At 38.6% G+C, this 27,578-nt stretch overlaps 1 protein-coding gene across 1 annotated transcript in view; it reads left to right on the top strand.

The window, feature by feature from the left end:
- The window catches only part of LOC127414381 (inositol polyphosphate-5-phosphatase A-like), a 254,380-nt gene that overhangs the window by 419 nt on the left and 226,383 nt on the right, over nt 1-27,578 (top strand). The window contains exon 1 of the mRNA XM_051652380.1: nt 1-7. This exon is cut by the window's left edge and continues 419 nt beyond it. Coding sequence (XP_051508340.1) covers nt 1-7 — 7 coding nt within the window. The remainder of the gene's footprint in view (nt 8-27,578) is intronic.

Raw genomic sequence — 27,578 nt, 5'->3', positions numbered from 1 at the left:
TGAAGATGTAAGTACAAAAGAAAACGCTTTTTATTACTAATTAGTCACTTAACAGATGCTTAAGTCCAAAGAGACTTACAGTACACTTATTAAAAGGTTTTTCTCCCTTTGGAGAGACCTGAGGTGAATGTTTTGATCAATGATGACAGTCCTAGTGGGGTTCGGACCCACAACAGTTGCCACAAACCTGTGACCCTTTAGTTGTTTCACCCTCACAGTGGGGTTTCTTAAAGGAGTAGTAGCAACAGGGAACAGATCTGTCATTTGAACCTTCACCCTTTCAATTACTGATCAGTTCTATAGATTGATGGCCAGTGTTGGGTGTAATGCATTACTAAGCAATCAATTACTGTAATTAAATTACTTAAAAATAAAGTAAGGGATTACTCTTAATTATTCAGTAATTTAATTACAGTTACTTATGATGTAATTGTGTCAAATACTGTATAGACTATAGAACAACTCTATATAAAACAATAGTGAATTTAAAATCGAAATTTAACCTCTAATGTTCAAATATATGTTTTCTAATTTAACGCTGCCCCTTTAAATTCTTTGGCCAGTTCATGAATAATGTATTTGATTTTATATGATTTATTTGATAGAATTAAAAGAACTGTTTCATGTCTATCTTTACAAGTATTTTTCATCTGGTTGAGGTTGATAAGGGTTTTAGAAAGTAATTAGTAATATGTAATGCAATTACATTTGAGTAATTAGTACAGTAATCTCATTACACTGTGGAAGGTGTTCATTGGTAGTGGCATGACTACACCATCCATACTCATAACCCTAACCCTAACTAGCCCTAACCCTAACCTAACCCTAATAAACCCTAAACTTGAACCTTTTTTTTATAACCATAACAAGATTTACCTCAAATTTCTGTCATTTTCTTCACCATTGCTTTTCCCACCGGTGGTCATGAAATGAGCTCTGCCACACATCCCAAAGTAAAATCATCAATTTAAAACCTCAAAAAGATAAAGGGATAGTTCACCCCAAAATTAAAGTTCTCTCATCATTTACTCACCCTCATGCCATCCCAGATGTGTATGACTTTCTTTCTTCTGCTGAACACAAATGAAGATTTTTAGAAGAATATTTCAGATCTGTAGGTCCATACAATGCAAGTAAATGGTGACCAGAACTTTGAAGCTCCAAAAAGCACATAAATGCAGCATAAAAGTAATCCATAAGAGTCTTTTAAAGTGATCTAACCTATCATATCACTTCTGAAGACATGGATTAAAACACTGGAGTCTTATTGATTACTTTTATGCTGCCTTTATGTGCTTTTTGGAGCTTCAAAGTTCCACATTAAGCATGAAACACTAAACTGAAACACTGAGAAAACGAAAACTAAACTAAAACTAACAGACAAACTGTGAAAAATAACGAAAACTAAATTGTTACAACAGATTGAATATAAAATAGAAATAAAAGCTAAAGTAAAAATCCAGAAGTATATTAACAGTGTTTCAGGCTTTATTCTTTGTTTATGGCCATTGTTGTGTTGTGCGGAGAAGAGCAGGTAGTTGCGTCCTAATGAAAATCTAATTACATTAATGCATTTACAATGGAAGTCAATGGAGTCAATCCGTAAACGTTGAAATACTCACTGTTTGTGTTATATATGATTTAACTCTGTGTGTAAACGTGATTTTAGGTTGAGAAAATCGCTTACAAATCCGTTTTGTGTAAAGTTATATCCAATTTTACAACTTCGTTGCCATGACGACGTAATGCTGTAAACCCTGTAATCACGGTAATTTAGTAGTCTGGCATAAAAATGACGATTTGTATAACTTCGCAGCTCAAATAATACACAAGTTTTGACAGAAGAATTAATGTAAGTGCTTTTATAAAATTAGAAGCATCACATTTCTGCCTTTAAACCCTCCAAAAACTGACCCCATTGACTTCCATTGTAAGTGTCTCACTGGAACACAGATTTAAAGAAAAGGAGGGATGAGTTGAAATTAATTATTTTTTATTATATGGTCGATTGAGCTTAACTTGTACTGAACCCGGAATATTCCTTTGAGAAGAAACTATAACATGTATGAAGATGTCACTGTCACAGAAGCTGAAAAGGACGCTCTTGTTTGATTTGAAATTATACAAGCATCACAGTGAATTATACTGAAATGAAGTGCATTATTTTCTGCATGGACAGTATATACTATCTCATGTTTGTAAGCTGCTATACCAGCAAAACACAGAATCACCCTTGCCTCAGTGGTTTAGTAGAAACCTCAATGAAAGCAAGTTATCTGTTAGTGCACTCTATGCAAATTATTATGCAAACTAGTGGCTGATTTAAGATTCTGGTTATGCAAATGATTTCCTCTAAATAAACTATAGTGAGGTACACAGTGTGTAATCAAGTTATTTGATTCAATACAAGTTAAAGAGCACCTATTATGGTTTTTCAAATATTACCTGTCATGTAGTGTGTTATATAGCCGTTTGTGAATGTAAAAAAGTCCGCAAAGTGCATGACAAATGGAGTTATTGACTCCCAAAAGAAAGAACCGATTCTGAACACCTGAAACGAGTCGTTAGTGATTCCAGACTTACTTCCTGTACTAACCTACGTAATTTGGTAACAAAAAACCCGCCTCTGGTCTTCATTGGCTGCTCACGAACAGCTTTGACCCGCCCTCAAACACTACACTCAGCGGTAGACCAATCACAACAGACTGGGACATCTGACCAATCAGAGCAGAGTATGCTCTCTGAAAGGAGGAGTTTAGAATGAATCCTTCAGAATGGATCATTGAACGAGTCGTTTGAGACACTGGGGAAAAAAGGTAACGCTGCAATTTAAATTATGAGCAAATGAAAGTGTTTTATGACCTTAGATGCATGTAAATCTATTGTTTGAGACCTTTAAAACAAAATTAGACACGTTTAAAAAACCATAATAGGTGCTCTTTAAGTTCAGTTTTAAGACAGTATTTGTGGCATACTGTAATGTTGATTTCCACAAAAATTATTTCGCCCTATGTTTATTCTGTGGGCAATGTACAATGGAAGTCAATGGAGTCAATAATCTGTAAACATTAAAATACTCACTGTTTCAAAAGTATAGACACAAGACATAAACAATATGTGTGTTAACATGATTTTACTGTGAGAAAATCACTTACTAACCACATCTGTGGAAATACATGGATTATAGGGTTTCGTTGTCAACGAAGTTGTAATTCTGGATATAACTTTACACAGATATAGTTTGCACAAGATTTTATCACACTAAAACTCCTGTTAACACCTATATTGTTTACAGATTATGTAAAACAGTGTGTATTTTAATGTTTACGGATTGGCCCCATTCACTTCCATTGTAAGTGCCTCACTTGAACCGCTTTTTATAAAATTTTGTGGTAATCAATGTTATGCCATGTTAATTAAGCTTACTTTGCTTTAATGATATTTGAAGTTTTGCATTGCCAATGAAGCCGTTAAAGAGAGTTTAATGTTAGTTAAACAGAACAGTATTTGTACCTGATGACAAACACGTCTTGTGCTGTAAATCCTGAGTTGTTTTTTTCTCCCGTGTAGTTTACGCTGGTTTGGAGTATGTGTTCATTTTCTGACGCAATGCGAAAAGTTAATGGCAGAACTGTTTATTTTATTCAGAAGAGCACTTGCTCCTTTCTTATGTACATGAAGAGGAACGCTCTCGCACTATATTTAGATTTATAAATAGTTAGCTTGTCATGACCGCTGAACTGCTGTCTTATGAATATCTCTGTTTATCCATTCGTTGTTTTACATGAGAGTACATCCAAAACCAGCACACCACTTAAAGAGCCTTGAATGCACAATTACACTTAAATGTTGTACATGTTGAGATGACGTGTCTTCACTGAGTGGGTCTTTTGTGCAGCATAAGGATTTTCCAAATTAGATGAATGAAGTAAATGCGGGCTTTGTGAGCAATCACAAGACGAGGTGTTTTGGCTTGAAAGCATGGAAAGTACTTTTATAAAATGGTTGAATTTGTCTACTGTAGTAATTTTCATCCAGTGCTCTGCCGTGGTGTTCTCCTGGTAAAATGTTATTTGTTTTTCTGGGAAAACGAGAGACATAAAAGCCAGCCGGATGCAATAATGGAGCGATAGGCGTGCATGCTCTTCAGGATCTGTAATTTACTTTCCTTTATTGAAATCAGCTGATGTGGATGACGTCCAGGTGGACCTCACAGGTGTTGAGATTATGCCCATAAATGTTTAATATGTGATGGGCAAACAGTGCCAGGACAGTGTGAGATCTGAATCAGTTGGCATGCCAGTTGGAGCAGGGGATGATGGGAAACGTCCATGTGTCAGAACCCTTGCTAAATCTCAAGCTCTTTCCTCTGGAACAACAGCAGACTTTTTGTACATTTACAGTCTTACAAAAGTTGAATTCTGCATATGAATGTCTGTATTTTGAGTACTGTTCATATTATAAGTAATCATCCTTCTCGTCAAAGAAATCTAATTATGAGTGTAAATGCCTACATTACCCAACATGAATCTCGAAGTCACCTGAAAATTACAATTCTGTCGTTTTAAAATATACGTTGGCATTTTTCATGAGAAATCTCTCTGCAGCTTTTTTCCATACGAGCTCAAAAAGGAAAGAGTAGTCCATATGACTCATGCACTATATTCCAAGTCTTCTCCAGTCATATGGGAGCTTTGTGTGAGCAGTTGACTGAAATTTAAATAGTTATTCACTGAATATCTTCCCCTCCGCCGCAGCTCTTCAAACCGGTGTGCCGCATTCACTTACGACACGCACAAGAGCTAATGTAATTTGTGCGAAAGATGTCAAACCTGCCGTGATGCTTCTGAAGGTGCTGTATTTTAATTTGAAGGCAAATATGAATGAGATTTGAGAACTTCAGATTTGGGTTCCTCACACAAATGATTGAATGACTTCAGAAGACTCTGGACCAGCCTTTGTGTCGGTAAGCCTTCAGAAATATTACGGGTTCATTACAAGTTAAGGTCAATTAACAGCATTTGTGACAAAATGTTTATTTCCCCAAAAACATTATTTAATGTATTGCAAAAATTGCATTTACAGTTATGACCCTTACAATGGAAGTGATGGGGGCCGATTCATAAACGCTACACACTGTTTCAAAAGTATAGCCGCAAGACGTGAACAGTATGTGCGTTAACATGATAAAATAATTTACCAACCTTATCTTTGCTCAGTTTTTTTTCCAATATTACAACCTCATTGCCATGATGATGCTACACTGGTAAACCCTGTCAAACTAAAATCATGTTAACATGTATAATGTTTACATCTTGTCGCTATACTTTTAAAACAGTGTGTCTTTAAGCATTTATTGACTTGAATAGGTCTTTTTTTTAAAACAAGGGATGAGTTGAAATTCTTGTTTGTGGTAATCAACATTATGCCACAAATATTTTCTTTATTATTAAGTGTGTCTGTTTAGGGGCCTGGGTAGCTCAGCGAGTATTGACGCTGACTATCACCACTGGAGTCATGAGTTCGAATCGAGTGTGTGCTGAGTGACTCCAGTCAGGTCTCCTAAGCAACCAAATTGGCCCGATTGCTAGGGAGGGTAGAGTCACATGGGGTAACCTCCTCGTGGTCACGATTAGTGGTTCTTGCTCTCAATGGGGGGTTGCGCATGGATCGCAGAAAGTAGCATGAGCCTCCACATGCTGTGAGTCTCTGCGGTGTCATGCACAACGAGTCACGTGATAAGATGCGCGGATTGACGGTCTCAGAAGCGGAGGCAACTGAGACTTGTCCTGCGCCACACCTGGATTGAGGTGAGTAACAGCGCCACCACGAGGACCTACTAAGTACTGGGAATTGGGCATTCCAAATTGGGAGAAAAAGGCGATACGCAAGTATTTTCAAAACACCAGAGAGAAAGAATGCTTACAGTTTTCGAGAAAATGTACCTATGAATGGCTTGCTTATAGTTGTCTCTGCATATTAAGCTTGGATAGGAGAAAATATTTAACACAGGAAAAGTTGCATGCTTCAGCTTTAATTGAACTTCAAAACTTGAACCCGGAATATTTCTTTCTAATGTCTACTTAGGCAGCTCTTTACGTTTTGGAACAGAGCAAATATAGTGAGACTTCATGGCCTGCAGAAACATGGCATTAAGCTATGTTACTTGTTTTTCATTAGTTGCCTCTTATGTTTTGATCGATAAACCCCCATGGTTATTCTGAAAGAGGCCATGCCGCTTGCTCTGTATTTCAGACTAGCTTACTACACTGTTCTCAGAGAACTGGGGCAGATCTTCATTTCATTTCTCTCTTTTGTTGTCTCTCTCACCGTCTCTTGATAGCTCATTAGTTGTGTCTGCCTGTGCAGTGTTGTTACTATCTCATCTTAAGGCATCGAAGTGTCTTAATTTCTTCACATGCTTGTGTACTTGCTCTCCTGCATTCATGTGTATAAATGGAAGTGAAGGGAACATATTAAGTGTAATAGCAAGTTAACTTGTATTAAACCTGGAACATTCCTTTAAATGTGAGATACTAGGGCAATTTAGGTGGAAACTCAGAATGAGCTTTATTGCCAAGTATGCTTACACAAACAAGGAATTTGTCTTGTTGACAGAAGCTTCCAGTGCACAAACAATACAACAACAAGACAGAGATACTAAAAAAAATAAAAATAAAAAGTGAATAGAAAATATACATATATACAAAAAGGATCCTTGCATATGTCACTGGTCTGTCCAGATGTTGCAGGATATGATGCAATCCCATGTCGACTGCATCATCCACAGACCTGTTTGCTCGATAAGCAAATTGAAGGGGATCTAGAAAGGGTCCAGCGACGTCATTCAGGAGGGCTAACACCAGTCTCTCAAATTACTTCATGACCACAGATGTCAGGGTGACAGGTCTGCAGTCATTAAGTCCTGTGATTGTGGGTTTCTTTGGGACAGGGATGATGGTGGAGCATTTGAAGCAGCAGGGAACTTCACACTGCTCCAGTGATCTGTTGAAGATCTGTGTGAAGATGGGGGCCAGCTGGTCAGCACAGGATTTTAGACAAGTGGGTGAAACACCGTCTGGGCCCTGTGCGTTCCTTGTCTTTTGTTTTCGGAAGACACGGCATACCTCCGCTTCACAGATCTTGGTTGAGTAGCAGGAGGGGGGTTGCAGGAGGTGTTGGTGTTTGTGTGAAGTGAAGGTCAGAGTGGGTGTGGGGTGTGAGACTGGGCCCTTTTAAAATATTGATTTCCCTGATCGACATATGTGCATTTTAAGACATTGGATAATAATAGCTTTAAAACCATGTCAGTGTGCAGTAGCATAAATGACCTTTTTGGATTTGAATTATAAAAATGTGTCTCAAGCAGTAACATAAATGTAGGAAAAATGTGTTTTATACAAAATGATATTTATACAATAGTACTATACTGTATTATGACACTATACTTATGAAATTAAATTGAACCTATAGGCTTCACTCTAATTACCAAAGAACATATATCTCTGTGGTAATTAGGCCTACATTGTTTGAATGAGATCAGGTCAGTTTTTGTTTGTGTTAAACAGCACAGTAACATAATGCTAATCATATTCTGGGCACAGTGGGTAATACCTGCTCTTCCTCTCTCATCTCCATCATCTTCTCTTTTTCTTTTTCTCTCAGTCTCATCTTGTCCCCTGTTGCTTCCCTTCCCAAAGCTGAGCTTTAATTGATGCAGTCTTTCATCTGTGTCAGTAAAGAAAGTAAACACAGAGTAAATTAATATTTATTTGCAAATGTTACCGGCCTCTGCTAGGATAATCTTGCAATGAAAATAAAAATATATAGTGGTACCTCATCATTTTAACATGCATTTCAACCCTACACAAACTGATATGATAGAAAAGCATTTCATTATCAGTCCGTTTCTCTAGTTCCCTCATAACGCTTCGGCGGATTAAGGTGCCTGCCCTGCCCTGTTTGTTGACATAGTCCAGCACAGTGGAGCGCAAAGCCCGCCCCCCAGCCGATTTCATTGGTCAACTCAAGCAAGCAGTCACCTGAGAAGGTCGGTTATCTTTGCGGCACCAGAGTTGTTATTAGGCAATTATTTTATGACTTTTAATATACACCTCGGGGAAAAAAATACCGAAGTCCGGACCTCAGTGGTGGATATGGCCATGGCTGCGCCTCCGACTAAAAGCCTCCAAACAGTCCAAAACTGGGAAAAGGCTGTCTGGTATATGCTGCCGAATGTTCAGCAGTTCGTCCCTGGTAAATCTGATTGGAAAAAAAATTACTAAACACAGGACATACAAACAAAAACAACAAAAGAATTGGAGAGCTCCACACCGAGGCTGCCATCTGCGGTGCCATCTTGATACTTCACAGGAAAGTGATACGAGTGTTATCAGTGTGTGAGTGAGTTTTGTCAGGATGTGTCATGATGTGATGGAATGATGCTGCTAAAGATGCTGTTTTCATGAAGGGGGGCTGCATGATTATGACGAAAATCATAATTGACGATTGTTTCCCTTGATATTGTAATTGCAGTTATTCATTTAGTTTAAATATTTTTTTGTGGGGCCACTGCATGGCATTTTCTTTACGTAGACTTCACATCCAATACAAGCTTGTTCCAGGATTGCTTTATTGCATAAAAAACAAGTGTTGTTTTTGTTTACATTTTGAATAAATTAAACAGAAAGTGTGCAACCTACCAGGTTGTCATTTCTGATATGCTAATAGACTAATTTAAACAGATTTTCTTATTGTCTATTTCATTTATGCACACAACGGACCAAAAAATGTTGCAGCTGTAATTGCAATCTTGATTATTTTTTCCGAATAATTGTGCAGCTGTATCCTGCAAACCCTGCACGACTCAGTATGAGATGTTCAAAAGCAAAAGAGAGATTAAGAGAGATTATAAAACTGACTCTAAATTCTGATCAGATTCAAAGCCGTTGTAAATTGCAGATTAACTCACCTGTCATCACACACAATATTAATTGTATTGGATCACAGTTACTGTGTAGCTTGGTAACCGTAAACACCCTGCAGTTAGACCAATGAGCTATATTAGATTAGGTTATTTTATTATTATATTTATTATTATTTAGCCCATCAATTGACCCTTCGCTAAGCTCCGGCCCCCTTGGTTACGGTCGCTCGCTCTGACAAGCTCTGCAGAACTCCCCATAGGAATGAATGGGAGATTATTGTGAACGGGGCGTTTTCTGTTAAAAATATTCTCATAAACAGAATTGATAATGTTCTTACATGGGCTGGAATGAAGAGTGACACTGCAAGGCATAGTAAGCTGACGTTTTTGTCAGATAAATTGTTAAATTTCACAGTAATTTGATTGAAAACTGTGGAGACTGTGAATCAGAATTGAGGCAAATAATCATCACGGTCACATAAAAAGAGAAAAGTGTCATTTAATGGCGATTACACACCTGATAAAATGAGTGTAAGTGAACAGAACGGCTCATAACATGCTCACTATGACGCAGTGAACTATTTATTTACTATCACCTTTTCTAAGAACTGAATCAATACATAAACGAGTTAACGTTAAGTTATTCGAGCGAATGCGTGCCAGAGAAATGGCGGATGGCAACAGTTGCTAACACAGGATTGGTCAGAGTGCTTTTAAGGCGGGGCTTAGTGAAGGGTGAATTAAACTATTCGTTAGCATCAAATGCCTTAAAAACTGAAAAAAAAAAATTCTTATATGGGTTGTCTTAACATGTAAATGATGCGCTGTTTTACTGCCTTGCATCCCCTTTAAAAACATCTCTGATCTTACGTCTTCATAATGTTCTCTTATATCACTAATACAACATATTTCGCTGCATATTTGCTTTTGTATCACCTTTTTTAATAAAGGTCATTGTACAAAGGGGCCACGGTTTGTTCCTGGCAGGCAGCAGATGCCCTAACCCCGCTCCTACCCTAATCCTAACCATATGGAACAACGGATGGCACCTTTCTCCTGTCGCATTTTATAAGCAGCTTCACGGATCTAAGTGTTGTTCTTTGCCAAATATTAATCATATTAATACTATTGCTGTGGCTTACAATGCATTGTATATATATGTCTTTGTATACCAAAAATAGTTATTTCTATGTATGTATATATTAGGGCTGGGAATTAATATATTTTTCTAAAACGTACAAAAAAACACGTAATTAATGCAGTATCCTTTTTTATTGTTTTACTTCCTGGGGCCTTCACGTGATTAGAGAAAGATGTCCTGAGTTGTTACCGGCATGCTACTCAGCCTACATAGGGGTTAGGGCATCTGCTGCCTGCCAGGAACAAACCCAGGCACTTTTGTACAATGGGCGAAACTTTACCAATGTTTTTCCCCACTTTCTGAGACTAACATTGGCATATATACATTTTCAGGAGGTACTCGCTTGACTCAGCTGCACATCCTCAAACAGAAACCGATTGTGTGGCACATTGTTTGCTGTTTCATTGCACGTGGCACATGCCCCGGGCATTATAAACACAGGAGCGGATTTAATGAAGAATGAAGATTTGTCATCCGCAAGCAGGCGAGTGATTATGGGCAAGCTGCTGTATCTCTTCTTATCACCTGAAAACGCTCACTCAGTTTCATCTGAACACATTTCAAAAGCGAAACCACTCGAGAGCGACCCAGCATGTGCACAATAGAGACAGAAGGACCTGGTCGTTCAGTAAGCTGCAGACAGGTATACTTGTAGAGACTGAATGACAGCCAGAAAAAATTATCGTTTTGAGATTTTAAACTTCAGCAAATTAAACTGCAGCACTCAATATGTTTTATAGCTGTATGCGGGGGCGGACTGGCCATAGGGAGAACCGTGACATTTCCCAGTGGGCCGGCCGGGAAATGGGGCCGAATGGCCGAACAACATATATAATTAGCAACATGTTTTGAGCAAATGTATACCACAAGTAGAAATTAATGCATTAAGATACAATCAGTATTGTTTCAGTTGACAACAGTCATTATATGTGTGCATTACGCAGTGATTTTAAACAAATGTACTTAAGTATATAGAGAATGCCTGGCAGTGGCATATAATCAGCATTGTTCCAAATGATAACGTTAATATCTTTTTTTTACACTTGATTCTTTCTAATCACCCTACAGACTGTGCATTCGTGATAATACTGCCAGTCAACTTGTCCAGCAGGTGAACCGAAATAGTTTGTGAAGTGTCTCAAATGTTTTCTTTCTCATTGAGAAAATCAACTACAAACTCGTCATCACTGCTGCAGCTTGTAGAGAAATCTGTTTTCTTTTTTCGATCTGCTTGTCAAGTACTTCGTCTCATCCGTCATAGGCGGAGGGCAGACCAGCTCAAAGGTGCGTTGAGCCACCTACCGAACTGGGGTAAAATTGCTCGTCTATTAGCACCACCAATTGTAAAGGTGAGAATGTGCTAACGGTGTGCTATCAATGAGTGCATATGCGGATCTGACTGAACGGCGGACGGGAACGCTTAAATTTGAATATGTTTGTGGCACTGAGCCATCACACATCATCAAAAGACCAGGAAAATAAGTGTGTTTGCCAAAGAACACCCCTTACCCATGGTAACATCATCTCTCCTCAAATAAAAATCTCTTATCATCTCCACACACTCAGGTTATTGATAATGGAATTGAAATGATCATGAGCCGCACAGTAAACGATCATGCATCATTAACTGAAGTGGCTTTGGGAATGATATTCTCCATCTTCCTGACGTCTAATGAGGGAACTGTGGTTTATCAGGAGTACAAAAGTGTGGGTGTGTCTATTTCTTTGTCAGTTATGAGGAAATTCACAGGAACCACAGGAGCTTTACATTATATCTCTTTTTTTGATCACTTTTTATATAATACTTACGTATAACAACAATAATAATTAAAGCTTCAAGCAGCAATGTGGATTCCTCCTCAACTGCAAATTATGTAAACATTGACATGGTAGAGACATGTACTTCACACATGTACACAACATTTCATTAATTTGTTATTAAACTTTGCAAGAGTCTTCATATGAACTGGTGATTGAATCAAAGTATCGGTTTTATGACTAGCGGATTTGTAAAGCATTATTTTAGCGTTAGCGATAAAAAATGGTAAACTGTAATTCTGTCATCTTTTGACATATCAAGGTGAAATTTTGCACAGTACTTCAGAGTGATGTCATCTTGAAGCCTGTTAGGTTGGAAAAAACATTAGTCAAAATGGCATTAGATTTTATGGACATATGGATATTGAGACAATGTGGACATTTACATAAATGTGCACCTTTCAGCCATTTTGTATTGGATTCATTTTTGCTAAAAATCAAATTGAAAGACATGTATCCTACACATACATACCGAGTTTCAAGTCAATTGGAGCTATGGTTCAGGAGGAGTACATTTTTGTAGTTTTGGACAAATTCGTATTGTACAGGAAAATCCATCATGGCGGACTTTATGTGTTCTAGAGGCTTTTTTGTTCCTCATGAGAAATGAGGCATATATACCAGGTTTCAGATATTTTGGACTTATGGGGTGGAAATGGCATCACTTTGAAAATGGACAAATTGGGGCGTGGTCTGTAGCGCCAACTATAGGCTCACATGGGCCATTTTTGGTGTGGTAGTTACTTGTGGCCTGTAGTATCAATGTGCCAAATTTCAAAACTTTTTACCAAGGACATCTTGAGTTATTGGGCAATTTAGAGCTACAGGAAGAATAAGAATACTAACAAAAACAATAGGTTTCCTCCTGCCAGAGGAATCCTAATTATTAGCATTTTACTATACAATAGCAATATATTTCTGTCATAATTTCTTAACTTTCAACTGTGAATGCAAACTTTATATTTATTGAATTACATTGCAGTCTTTTGCAATTCACAAAGGCTTCATGGGACGTGGAATTTAAATGCACGAGTCATGTGGACTATTTTAACGGTGCTTTTATGGTTATTTTATGGACAGTAACGACTAAAACAGTATCAGGTTTGGATCGGTTTCGTCTGTCCGATTGTATAAGTGACACCCAAATAATGTCTCCATACTTTTGAGTTTTGAGAGTTAAAGTAAAAGTGGCAAACTTTCTATTCCATTTTGTTGGGTATGAAGATATTAAATATTAAATTGGGTGTCTGGGTAGCTCAGCAAGTAAAGACGCTGACTACCAACCCTGGAGTCGCGAGTTCGAATCCAGGGCGTGCTGAGTGACTCCAGACAGGTCTCCTAAGCAACCAAATTGGCCCAGTTGCTAGGGAGGGTAGAGTCACATGGGGTAACCTCTTAGTGGTCACTATAATGTGGTTCGTTCTCGGTGGGGCGCATGGTGAGTTGTGCGCGGATGCCACGGAGAATAGCGTGACGTCTCCTCACGCACTAGGTCTCCGTGGTAACGTGCTCAACAAGCCACGTGATAAGATGGCCGGATTGACAGTCTCAGACTTGGAGGCAGCTGAGATTCGTCCTCCGCCATCCGGATTGAGGCGAGCCACTACACCACCACGAGGACTTAGAGCGCATTGGGAATTGGCCAGTCCAAATTGGGGAGAAAAAAAAAAGATATTAAATTGGTTTGAGCTTTAGAGAAACTATTGTGCAGGAAGTACGGGACTTGAATGCACTGCTCTTTATTTGACCTGCAGCACTGAACACCACACATTTATAGTGCTTTCATTTATGTAGTGTTGACTATCAAACACAACTGATCTGCTCAACAACATCATGTTTATGTGCAGAGGAAATTATACCAACAATCAGCCATAGTCTATCGGTTTCATTTCATTTTCCTGAGCTTGATATGCTGGTGTACAACTGTGAAAAAAAAATAGAGGGTTTATTGAGGGTTGTGAAGGTTCTTTGAACACTGTAGCCCATAGCTAAACGCCCTGATCTTGTGGTTTTGACTCTATGTTTAACAGAGATTACGTTTATTGATGTGTCAAAACAACACAAATGCCATAATTCAATGTGCAGAAACCTATAAAACATGCATTTCTCTTTCGAATTGCTGTTTGCACACATACAGAATGCAATAAATGAGCAACGTATTTTTTGAGCTAGTTCAGATCGTTTTCCATTCATAAAATCATTTTAGAAACAGACAGGCGATCTTCATCCTCCAGTGGCCAGATAAGGCAGTAAGATCCTGTTATCTTGTGTGATGATGGAAACGCTCAGTGTCTCAGTTAGCTGCAGACAGCACACTGTATTCATCACAAGACCAACAAAATCGCTGTTCATTCTGATCACAATCAGTTTCATCTCCCTGTATAAAAAGTTATTTTGAGGAGAAAAAGCAATGATAACCAAACATAAACACAATTTATTTGATTTAATACAAAGTAACATTTTATTGGACTGTCATTTTTTTTCCTCATTTAAAAAGTTTGACCTCTAAAGAAATTAATAGTAATTTTGAAACACACATGTATAAAATCATGAGCACTCATGTGAGGTGAAGAGTTCAGTCATATCTGTAACCTTATAAAAGCTGTTTTATTCTACATGGGGCGGGGGTCTTACATGCGCGGATTGACGGTCTCAGACGCGGAGGCAACTGAGATTCGTCCTCCGCCACCCGGATTGAGGCGAGTCACTATGCCACCATAAGGACTTAGAGCGCATTGGGAATTGGGCATTCCAAACTGGGGAGCAAATTGAAAAAAAAAAAAAAAAAATGTTTTAAATTTGCCAAAATGTTCATATCGGTGCATCCCCATTAATTATAAATACGACTCGCTCTCTCCTTCCTCCATGCTGTGATGTCACACTGTGGTAGACATTTGCATCTGACCACCTCCACAACAAAACATCAACTCTTACTTTAACTAATCACTTCTGTAGCCCCGCCCAGTAGCGGTGAACAGTGAGATGACGGGTCAGTCAAGAGCAGAGAGCCAATCAGAACAGTGGGTGTTTACTGTCAAGTCTTAAAGATGAAGCAGCATAAAAACCAAGCGTTTGTAGCAGAGGATCAGAATAAGGGTGGAAAATGATCATGTGTTACAAATATATCACTGTTTTTTTGTGCAACAAGCTTAACTAATATTATAAGTGAACCACATGGACCACAAGTGGTCATGACCCCTTTAAAAGCTGTGACCGTGTTTGTGTGTAAGGATGGGGTCTGTCCTTTAGGATGGTCACGTGTTTGTGATGATAGTGTCTCAGTGGTTAATAAAGATGTTTTGTACTGTTGTGTAAATGACCAGCTGATTGCACAACAGTTAGAAGTGAAGTGTAGTGTAACCTGTCCTCACTGTTACAGTAACTAAATGTTGATTGGAATTATCTCGCCTGTGGTGTCGAGACATGTCTGACTCAGTGCTTCAGGGTCACACGTAATTGACATGACGGAGTCTTCCATTCTTCACATGGGACTCCAGCACTGAAGGCATAGTTCGCCCAAAATTTAGGTTCTGTCGTCATTTACTCTCCCTCATGTCTTTCCAAATCCATATGTCTCTCTTTCTTCCATGAAACACAAAAGGAGATTTTTCATGCTGCTCTTTTCCATACAATGAATGTGAATGGGCACATCACTGAAGAAAGAATGTCAGGTTAAGAACATCAGCTTTTTTTGGGCGCGCTATTCCTTTCAACTGCTTAATAAAACATCCACTTCTAGTTTTTTCTCTAGCGTCAGTGAACGAGCTCTCTGCGCTGCAGGACTCGCGTATGACGCCCGCGACGGGTTTGGACTTGTCTTCTCTCAGGAATCTAAACATGCTGCATTAAACAAGAATCCAATGCGAGAAGAAATCATGCACTCACGGTAGCAGATGGGCACGGCGGATCTATCGTCTGAACGTGTGTGAGACGGTAGATTAATGTTAGCTGGTGTTTGTTAGACGGGTTTTACTGCTGTGTATGCAAATGTCAGAGCAAATTAAAGACGAAACAATGCTGTACTGTTATAATTTAATGGCTTGTTTTGATGACTGCGTCTGAATGCTATGACTTTACTCATATTTCATAGACTGACCAAAGCTTGAGATGAAAGTCTCTTGTTAGTTTAGATGCTTCATGTTACACCATCCCACTGAATAAACCAGGAAATGAATTCTTAAAGCAGTTACAGTTTATCATGGAAAACAAGCTATAATATAGCTGCAAGCAGCGATACTGGGTCAAGCCAATTATCGGCACCATGAGCAGCAAAAGAAGCTTTGTGACATGTTTAGAGTCCGATGAACAGTGTACGAGGAGTTAGAAAAAGTAAATTTTCAATCATAAAAAAAAAAAACACATTTATTTTAAAAATAACTAAAAATAGCTGCTACTTAGAATTTTTGTCCAGTATGTGGCGCTGTTCTGAAACTGCTCAGGTAGTATCTGGGCATGATGGTTATCATGCAGGAAAGCGTTCAGGAGTTATAAGCCAAAATAGGCATTTTTCTGTCTCCTGACCAGTAGGGGGCAGTGCGCCAAAACGCTGCAGGTAACCTCAGTTTTCGTGCAAATGGGCCAAACCGTCTAGGAGGAGTTAGAAAAAGTAGATTTTCAAAACATTTAAAAATAGCGGACAGGAAGTTTGCTCGATCATGACATAATTGGTATCATTGTTCTTGGCTTGAACCACGGAATCTATCAAGACCAGTCTCATGACAGTAGGCAAAAGGAGTCAATAGCTATTAGCATTTTTAGAAATAGCATTATCATTTTTGACCACAAGGTGGCACTGTCCCGAAACTTTTTGAGTCCCTTCAAAGCATGGTGCCAAATACACAAACCGAGTTTCGTAAAGATACCCCAATTCATTCGTAAAATACAGCATTTTATGACTAAATTCAAAATGGCCGACATCCAAAATGGCCAACATAGGACTTGCTATACCCCACTGAATCTAATGAGACCAATTTGATGATTTTATGACAAACTGTTCAGAAGCTATAAGCAAAAATGCTTTTTTCATATCTCGTGACCACTATGTGGCACTGTTCCGAAACTGAGCAGGCACCCTTGAGTCATGGTACCTATTACAAATAATAAGTTTGGTATGAATACGCTAAAGCATTATGGAGATATACCCTCACGTCCATTTTGGCATGCTCTTCATCAATTTCATTGAAGCGCCATTCGAAAACGGTATGGTTAATCAAAATTCTGTGAATAGCATTTTGTCTGCATCAACTAGAGTGCCTCTAGTTGATGCAGGCCAATTTTTGTGCAAATCAGACAAACGGCCTAGAACGAGTTAAAAAAAAAAAAAGTAGGTTTTTCCAGAAAATTTAAAATGGCGGAAACATTTTCATGATGGAAAATGACGTCAAGGAATCAGAGGAAAAAATAATTTTGTTTCTAGGACTCACGGTTCAAAAGTTATTAACATAAACATGAGTGCAAATTTGGGCAGTTGGTGGCGCTAGAGGGTTTGAGGTAGAGACGCCAAATTTGGTGTGGTAACAGATCAGACTGTCCTCTATCTGTGCGCCAAATTTCATAACTTTCCCGCAAGCGGTTCTATGGGCTGCCATTGAGTCGAGCGGAAGAATAATAATAATAAGAAAACGAATGAAAACAATAGGGATCTTTCGCCCCTTCGGGGCTTGACCCCTAAATATAGACATACTATAACATTCACAACTCAAAAGTCCCTCCCCATTTATTGAAACTAAACTGGGAAAGCAATTCATTCAGAAGTCCAGGTCATGACGTAGGGGTGGACGCTGCCCTTTGTTGCTGACGCCATTGAGCTGTCCCACCAACATCTATTCTGTCACAAACACAGAGTGAAGCGATCGCACTGAGTGATTACCTCAGGAATTAAAGATCACCTTTGTCAACTGTGCATTTACAGTATATCTATATAGTCACCAAAAAGGTTTCCAGTGTCCAATGGAAGACTAAATCCAATACAAATTGTCAATGGAGGGGTTGGCTTCAGAATCAAAGCAAATGATTATAATGTTTAGTTAAAAAGAGAGAAACCTCATTATTTTCTTGGAATGAAAACTATCAACTATCAACTATCAATATACTTTCAGTTAATTTTAATTTAATGGACTCCCATTTTGGTCATACTATAACAGCTTAAATAACGACGATTATAACCGAATCTTGGTCAGTCATCAAATAAACCTATTTCTGCACAGAAATGCATCTTTGCCTGTACTTCAGTTGCACATGCACAATGAGAACTGAGATAGTGTTAACAGATCACACAAATCACTCTAATGGTGACATCACATCAAAACAACAGAAGTAATACTACAAAAGAGCTAAAACCTCTTAATAGCAACTATTTAAACTGCCCCCATATATTCCCTTTGACCAAGAAAACATAATTAAATAATTCAAGCGCAAGGCATTGTGGGTATTTCCCATAACCTCAATTTTATACTCAATAGTTTGTGTTATTAACACTTAAAATGTAAAGTCTATGCATTTTGAAGACAAATAAGTTCAAGGAACTTAGATATTTGAGTTATGAGCCCAAAACTTGACATTTACAAGTAATGTTTAATCATGAGTTTTGTGGCCAGTGAAAATGTTTTCAGAGTAAGAAAAAATCTAAACTACTTGACCAAACGGACCTGCAGAAAAATAAAAAAAAACATTTTGTTTAGGGAGGCCTGCAATGTTTTTCTTACAAATTATCAGCGTATTATTCAGCATAGCCATTTTAGTAAAACATTTACATGAATTAGAGAATGCATTAGAATTTGGTATTTTAATGACAGCATGCTCTGGAGCTGGCATTAAAGAAAATCTGATGATCATGTTCTCACATTCAATAATGTTCAATACGTTTTTTCCTGGCAGTTTTTTTTTTACTTCCTGGATGTGAAAGAGACTTTACCATCAGCACCTGTGAGCAGGATAGTGGGAGGTAGGAAATGATATTTTCTTAACCTTTTGGAGAGTTTCCCACTGATCCAAAAGCTGTCTGTGTGTGCGTGCATCTGGCTTTTTTCATCTATGGGAAGTCTTTGTGGAGTCATTATAAAAATCTCTTGGCCAAGCATCAGTATTGCTCTGTTTGGCACAGGCAGGTGGCCATGTATGGTGAACGAGAGGGCGTACGTGGGGCGATACATTACCCAGCGTGCCTGTGTGATTATTAGACGCAATGTGTATTAGTAGACTGTATTCTGTCTCGGTGAAGTCTCTTTCCTCACCAGTATGTGTTGATTGTTTCTCGTGTCTGATGTGTAGGAGGAAACACTCAGCTGCATCCTCGTCCTCCACACGACTGAAATAGATCAACAGTATTCAGGGCGATTGGTGCCATGTTTTACATATAGAAACAGGGCAGAGGAACACACTACAGTCAATAGTTTGGACACGCCTACTCATTCTTTATTTTTACAGTATACTTTATATATTTATTAGTTTTCATATATATGAACTCACGCAATATATTATGCGAGATTGTACATTTTATTTTCTTATTTCGCTTTTGGACCTTTTAATCACATTTTAGCTTGTGTACAAATTTCTCATTCTATCAATTTATATGATGTCATAATGAAACAAGCTGTTCTCACTGTTTGAAATTTCATAAAAAATGTTAACAAAATATTCACAAGGTTGAAACCTAATGAAAATAGGATTAATATTATTATATATTTATTTTTTTATTTTTTGGGATTTTTCCCCTTTTTCTCCCCAATTTGGAATGCCCAATTCCCAATGTGCTCTAAGTCCGCGTGGTCACGTAGTGATTCGTCTCAATCCGGGTGGCGGAGGACGAATCCCAGCTGCCTCTGCATCTGAGACGTCAATCCGCGCATCTTATCACGTGGCTTGTTGAGCGCGTTACCACGGAGACATAGCGCGTGTGGAGGCTTCACGCTATTCTCCGCGGCATCCACGCACAACTCACCACGTGCCCCACCGGAGCGAGAACCACATTATAGTGACCGCGAGGAGGTTACTCCATGTGACTCTACCCTCCGTAGCAACCGGGCCAATTTGGTTGCTTAGGAGACCTGGCTGGAGTCACTCAGCATGCCCTGGATTCAAACTCACGACTCCAGGTGTGATAGTCTGCGTCAATACTCACTGAGATATCCAGGCCCCCGCTGCATTTCCTATTGAAAGAATTCACATTTGGGGCTTCTGCAATTTTCTATGGTTTTTAATTTGACTATTTTATTGAAGTTACTGTTTACCAAAAAAACTCTAGAAGAACTTTGTCTCATGTCTGGGAGTGACAGCGCGACACACAGTTCTGGGAGCACTATGTGTGTGCGTTCCTCCTTCCTTATGACTTTACCGTGCGGATCTATAAGGTATTTTTCAAAAGTGTTATTAAACGTGCTCTTCAGCACAGTTCAAGTGTGTATTGGATTTATTTGCTCTGTAAACTCTATGCAGGCTTTGGATTTTCAGGACACCATTATTTCAGGATGACCAGAGCAACATTTCAGATGTGAAGATTGGTCCGCTGGTTCGTCCAGTTATGAACAAATTATTCAGTCACATGAATTTTTTTTATGATGATCTTTGTATTCCTAATAAATTTAATAGGAGGCTATTCTGTAAATGTGTTTTTGCACATTTCTTCTTATCGAGTAAAAAATGTATCCACATCAGGCTAGCAGCATATACGTTTTAAATGCGCATTTTGGAGATTTTATTCGCATCTTGGTGTTTCCATCCAGCAGCTTTTTTGCGATATCCCAAAATGTGCATGAAAATACGTGGATGGAAACCCGGCCATTGTTATTGCATCTGTTAATAAGACCAATTTGCCCTGCAGCTGCTGTTTATAGATCTTAACTTTTCACGAAGGAATCTCAAACTTTGATCGCCAACGACTGTTTTTAATTTTCAAAGTGCAACCGCGGCCTGATATGAGGCCAAATATGATCTAATGATGATCTTAAATGAACAAGACAACCTGTAAGATCTAACGGGATGAACTGGAGCCGTCTCACCACCAGTACAGCGCATACTGGCTGTTTATGATTGGATATGTGAATAAAAATAATGCACTAATTCTAAAATTTGTCTTTGCATTAATTTTGATTGCAGAAAGTAACTTGTTTAATCTAAATCGTCTGTTTGCATATTGAATAAAATGTCAAACAGGCATGCACTATATATCGGTGGCCCGATATTATTGCCCGATAACCGGGAAAATCTCAATTTAAATCTGAACGAGATGCGCATAAGCACAAGCACGCACATTCATAACACGCACAAACCACCGCTGCACTCGCAGTCCTGCTGCCGGTGTTATGGATCAACTGGGGATCATGTTAACTGGGGATGTGTGCGTGCATGTGAATAATTTGACTTGCCTTTTCAGCAGATTATGATAGTTTGAGTAACTTTCTTCTACCATTGAAAATGAACAGTGATCCACTAATTCGAGTTGGGACGTTGGTTCAGTGGTAAGTCACTCAACGTCCCGGGTTCAAATCCTGGTTCATCAAGTGCAATTGTATCTTTGCTGCAGGTTATTATGTACTTTTAATAGGTCTGTTGAGAACTATTTTGTAAAACACAGACACAATTTATTATATTGTTTTAAACAAATCTATCAAAATTTCAGTCGAATCTGACTGCCAGTAATCACAGTATAACCTACTGAATTTTCTGAGAATGGTTGAATTACATTGTCTATAGTTTACAGGCTTTTTTTAAATTGTCAAACAAATTGTAAAATTTAAGATAAAATTTTAAGATCTTAAGATTTTGCCAAACAAAATCACTGTTTATCATTTATCATTGGTCAGTTTGGCCTTTGCACATGCTCTCCAGTCTCTACACAAAAACAAAATTGCACTTCTGAAAGATCATCTTTTGGCAGTGTCATGGGTAATCATAAATATACGACATTGTCATGCATAGAACCTTTGAAAGGTAAAGGATATTATTTTCATTTTATTTAAACTGACAGGTGTTTACTGGGGAATTGAACCCAGGTCTATTCGTATGTTTATGAGCACGTTACCGCTAGACCAACTGACTTTTCTAAAAGTTTTCTTAAACTTATAAATTTAACTATTATTATTTTTCTAATAAATGGAATTAATTTAAAAGTATATGCCTATTATTATTATTATTTTTTCTCCCCAATGGGGAATGCCCAATTCCCAATGCACTCCAAGTCCTCGTGGTGGTGTAGTGACACGCCTCAATCCGGGTGGTGGAGGACGAATCTCAGTTGCCTCCGTGTCCGAGACCGTCAATCCGCGCATCTTATCACGTGGCTTGTTGAGCGCGATACCGCGGAGACATAGCGCTTGTGGAGGCTTCACGCTATTCTCCGTGGCATCCACGCACAACTCACCACACGCCCCACTGAGAGCGAGAACCACATTATAGCGACCACGAGGAGGTTACCCCATGTGACTCTACCCTCCCTAGCAACCGGGCCAATTTGGTTGCTAAGGAGACCTGTCTGGAGTCACTCAGCACACCCTGGATTCGAACTCGCGACTCTAGGTGTGATAGTCAACGTCAATACTCGCTGAGATACCCAGGCCCCCATATATGCCTATTGTTGACACATTTCAGCCTATGATACATTTAGTATTGCAAATTAAAGAGTTCCACTTACGATTTACTATTCTTGACAAGTGTAATCGCCAGTTCCCATTCAAAACTATGTCCCACATTAACATGGGAAACCAGATGTTACCCTGTGAAACTCTTAAAATTGTGTCAAATTTATAGACATCGATGAAACAAAGTGGGTTAATAATTTAATGTGCAAAATGTCTTTTCTTTACTCATTGACGATTCACATTGAATGCAATACTTGCCGAATAGTCGAATAATCGTTCTAATAATCGTTAGATTAATCGATTATTAAAATAATCGTTAGTTGCAGCCCTATACATTATGAAAACATTTTCTCACTTTCTCCATGTTGCTTTTTTCCTGGCCATCTTTCATCTCTCTCTGTAACATATATGTATGTGGGGCATGTAGAGTAACTTGGCCTAGATGTTTGAAACAGGGACAAGCCCCACTTCCCAAAACTCTGCTGTCTTTCTGAGTAAAGCCTGCGGCCGTCATACTGGCAGCACCCGCCGCCCTCTGGCCGGTCTTACTTCCCACACACACACACACACCCTTCACTCTCTCTGATGTGTTTCCTGCACCATCTGTTCGCTCCCACACCTCCATACCCAGCGGTGATGATGACGATGGTGATCGTTTTTGTGAGAAATGTTTGTACACATAGGTGAAGCTTAAAATAGAAAGCAATGCTTTCCCAGTGATCATTCACCGACAACTTGATTTTTTTTAAATGCAGTAATTTTAAAAGATGTGATGAAATTACTCGCATTTCTATTAGAGGTAGACCAATATGTTTTACAGATTAATCCCTGCCGATAGTTGCTTTTTAGAATAATCGGTTACTGACAAAAATATTCATCCATATTTTTATCCTCACTTCAGTGCATATTTGGTCATTTTGATTTGGTAATCACATGTTAAATTGAAGTGAGGGCATGTAAGGAAAAACGCGGCGATCTGGAATGTCCCCCGTCAGCACAGACATTGTGTCTCCATCTTCACATATTCTGTGTAAATAATAATAAACCTTACTCCTCATTAAATATCATCTGGTGAAATGTGTATATACAAACGCCTTCATCTGTAGATTATATAGCCTATAAAAGCTTAATTTGATCAGTACGTATAAGTAGAGCATTTTAACAGAGTCAAGTGATGCAATGACAGTGCTGCTGAAGTCTTAAAGGAGCCGCGCATCTTGCGGCATGCGATCGGTTTGTGTGATCGGCCAAATTACCAAGTCATAGGATGTGAATTCCACAGATATCGATTGGTGGCCGATCGATCGGACCATCCCTACTTGTAGCCTCTGTGTCTTTGCCCGTACTTGTTTTTTGTGGGTTAGAGTACTCGACTATGGAATTACTTGAAAATGCCCATCTCCACTATCGACCGATTAATCAGTTATTTGCCCATCTCACCACCTTAGTTACGGTATTTGCCAAATCTACTGTCAGTCATCCTCTCAATTCTATGTCTTGTTGGGTTATGTTGCGTTGGTACGTTTAGATGTCAATAGTCCCTTAGTATTACCTTCAATAATAGAAGCATCAGACTAACTGAAGTTACTCAACATTATTTTTCCATTCGGTCTTAAACCCAGCAAGCCCACATATGTGGCTGATATGTGATTATATGTGACATATTTTGTGTGCAAACTTCTAATAAGCTGAATAAGAACAAAATTATGAATATTGCTCAGACATCTGCTGAATGTCATTCTAATTTCACTAAAATCACTCACATCATAAATATATGGAATAGACGTCTCTGTGATGTGCTATTAGGGAAGCAGGTAAAGATGGAGATAAATGAGGAACGGGGAAGGGCTGGAGGGAAGTGTACATCAGATCTGAACCCACAGTGGACAGAGTATAAACCACATCCCATCCCCAGCTTGGTCACATCTCATCTTTAGAGTGTTGTGGTGTGTTGTGTTATTGTTTGACAGTGTGTTTGTGGTTTGACCGCACACTTTGGGCTTTTAAAGTGGGCTGGGTTTCATCTAAAGTGCTGGATGAGGTCTGATCCTCAACAGGATGTCGGTTTGTTAAAGGGTCTTTTAATGGCCTCAGTGTTTTTGTTCATTATTGATTTAAAGTCATCTTAATAAGAACTGCTCCGTAATGGATCATACGTTCATTTGTGGTTTGAGTGTATTATGTTTGTGCATTACTATAAACATGGAGATAGACTTTGGGTTATTAGGGTTATTATTGATAAAGGTTTTAAAGAGAATTCTTAATCGACAATCGTTAACGTTAATGAATGAAAATTGATTAATCATTAACAATAAGTGTAATAAACTAAGTGGTGTACAGCTCGAAACTCAAACAATACAAGACACACATTTTTCTTCAATTAAAGCTTTATTTATACAAAGTTTCATTTTTGACTGAACAACCTTGTAATGCAAGCTTGAAAACGTCAACAATGCATCAGAGAACAGTTCATTACTGGAGAAGTAACAATGTAGCCTACTGTTTAAACATCATTTAAAGAAATTCAAGTATTTGCATTTTTACTTGGTTTATTTTCAGTTTAGTGTTTTTTAATGCATTCAGGGTGTTTAGTATTAATTTGTGAATTGTATAATTTGCTGTTAATAAAGACTTGTATAGACGATACTACAAGTCATAGATCATTAGATATTTCTGACCTTTTTTATTTGAAGTTAAGGCAAATAATAACAAGCTGTGTGAATGTAGTAGCGCTGCATGCTATTGAGGAATAATGTGGTATGCAGTAAGCAGATGGATAATGCGATATGCAATAATTCTATGATGTCATCAGAGAGCACGCAACATTGGATCCCCCACCACCCAAATACAGTGAAGTTTATTGGGAGGAGAAAAAAGGACTTATATCCCAGAGATCATAATTATAGTTGTCTTTTGTTCCAAATTATATACATATAGACTGTGCATATTATATACTGTTTTACCATTTGCTGCATATCGACAAATGTGACGCACTCCCATCATTTGAGTCAGAAGTAGTTCTTGAAAAACATTATTTTGGCCTCAGCTTTCACATTATGTACATATGAGCACAAAATTCAACAATAAATGTTGTTTTGATACTCTTTAATGCTATGCGTGACAGATCGTGGTAGCTACTAGAGATGGGACGATATATCGAATTTTGATATATCAAGAATCCCAAAAATATTTTTCTTGTTCTTAACTGTCAAATAAATCATCAAGACAAATTATTAAAAAATAAATATACACTTTCGATTGCATGTTCTGCACCTGATCAGTCTGAATCTTGTACACTGTTTATGAAGGCTTATTTATTTGTGATCTTTTCATATAGAGAAAGGTATATGAGCAACTCTTATTATTTATACTTCAGTGAGAGTTTATATTGTGTACTACAAAACTTTATTTTGATGAGAAATTATGATGTGCAGTTTGTGCAAAAAATTTTCAACAAATAAACACAATTTCCTGCCATACTTTGTCATTTAAGTGTTATTATATTGAATCAAGTTTATATGGAATCATGAACCTCGTATCATATATCGAACCGAATCGTGAGATAACCATATCGTCCCATCCCTAGTAGCTACCCATTCAAATGGAGCGGGGCGCAACAATTATGCCAGGAAAAGTTCTCAAAAAAATCTGTAATAGAATAAAACATTTTGCCAGAAAATCAGATGTACTTGATGTTCAGACTTTAAAGTTGCTACGGGTGCTTTGATACAGCCTCATTTTGATTATGCAGCTCTATTCTGGTATAGTAGCACTTCTCAGAACAAAAGACAAACTTCAGAAAGCTCAAAATAAACAGGTTAGAGTAATACTTAAAGTTCATCCCTGTACTCATTTAAATAGTAAGCATTTTAAGGATCTTAGTTTTTTTGAGAGTTGAGAAAAGAGTGACTTATCCTGATTCATTTGGTTCCAGTTTATTTGGATAATTACTTTGATATGGTAAGAGCAGGGCTGGATTGGTAATCTGGCATACTGAGCATTTTTCCGGTGGGCCGACGCACTTTGGGGCCGATCAGGGGCGGGACTGGCCATCGGGAGAGCCGGGCGGGCCAGTGGGCCGGCTGTGAAACGGGCCGAATGGGTCAAAATGAATGCTGAAATGAGCCGTCGCGTTATGCAGAACGGGCCACAAAATGGTGCCGCAATATGCCGAAGGGGGCAGCACCCGCCCGCTCAACAACTTTTGGGCCAGTTGCTATGTAAAATCCCGGGCCGATTTCTCTTCCCAGTCCATCCCTGGGTAAGAGACCAGCATACCTCTGGTACAAGGGGTCGTAATTCTAACATATAGAAAGTGTGAGAAGTTTTAAATTAGCTGCTAGAAGATGTTTTTTTTTTTTTGTATTTGAAGGTTTGATTTTAAATGAAGTAATTGTTAAATCTGGTTTATTGATTCCAATATCGATTTTGAATGAATTCAGTTTTAATATTTTGTAATAAGTTAGGGTATATTGCCTTATCACTAAGTATATGCCTCCATCCTTTTTTTTTTTTTTTTTTTAATCTGGAATGCCCAATTCCCAATGCGCTCTAAGTCCTTGTGGTGGCGTAGTGACTCGCCTCAATCCGGGTGGCGGAGGACGAATCTCAGTTGCCTCCGCGTCTGAGACCGTCAATCCGCGCATCTTATCATGTGGCTTGTTGAGCACGTTACCACGGAGACATAGCGCATGTGGAGGCTTCACGCTATTCTCCGCGGCATCCACGCACAACTCACCACGCACCCCACCGAGAGCGAGAACCACATTATAGCGACCACGAGGAGGTTACCCCATGTGACTCTACCCTCCCTAGCAACCGAGCCAATTTGGTTGCTTAGGAGACCTGGCTGGAGTCACTCAGCACGCCCTGGATTCAAACTCACGACTCCAGGTGTGGTAGTCAAGTGTCTTTACTCGCTGAGCTACCCAGGCCCCCACCTCCATCTTTTTAATTACATTGAGGACCACAATGGAAATAAGCCTTTGGCTTTATTGTGTTTGTTTTATCCTCGACAGTTTTTAAATTGTATGGGATGTTTGCATACCATTCAATAATAAATCAATTCAATAATCTATTAAATATTTTAAGTGTCTGTCAAGCTAATAGCTTTAGTCTT

This window comes from Myxocyprinus asiaticus, chromosome 23, assembly GCF_019703515.2.
Source record: "Myxocyprinus asiaticus isolate MX2 ecotype Aquarium Trade chromosome 23, UBuf_Myxa_2, whole genome shotgun sequence".
Classification (NCBI taxonomy): domain Eukaryota; kingdom Metazoa; phylum Chordata; class Actinopteri; order Cypriniformes; family Catostomidae; genus Myxocyprinus; species Myxocyprinus asiaticus.
The sequence above is the reverse complement of the archived record's forward strand: the minus strand, read 5'-3'. Positions and strand labels throughout refer to the sequence as shown.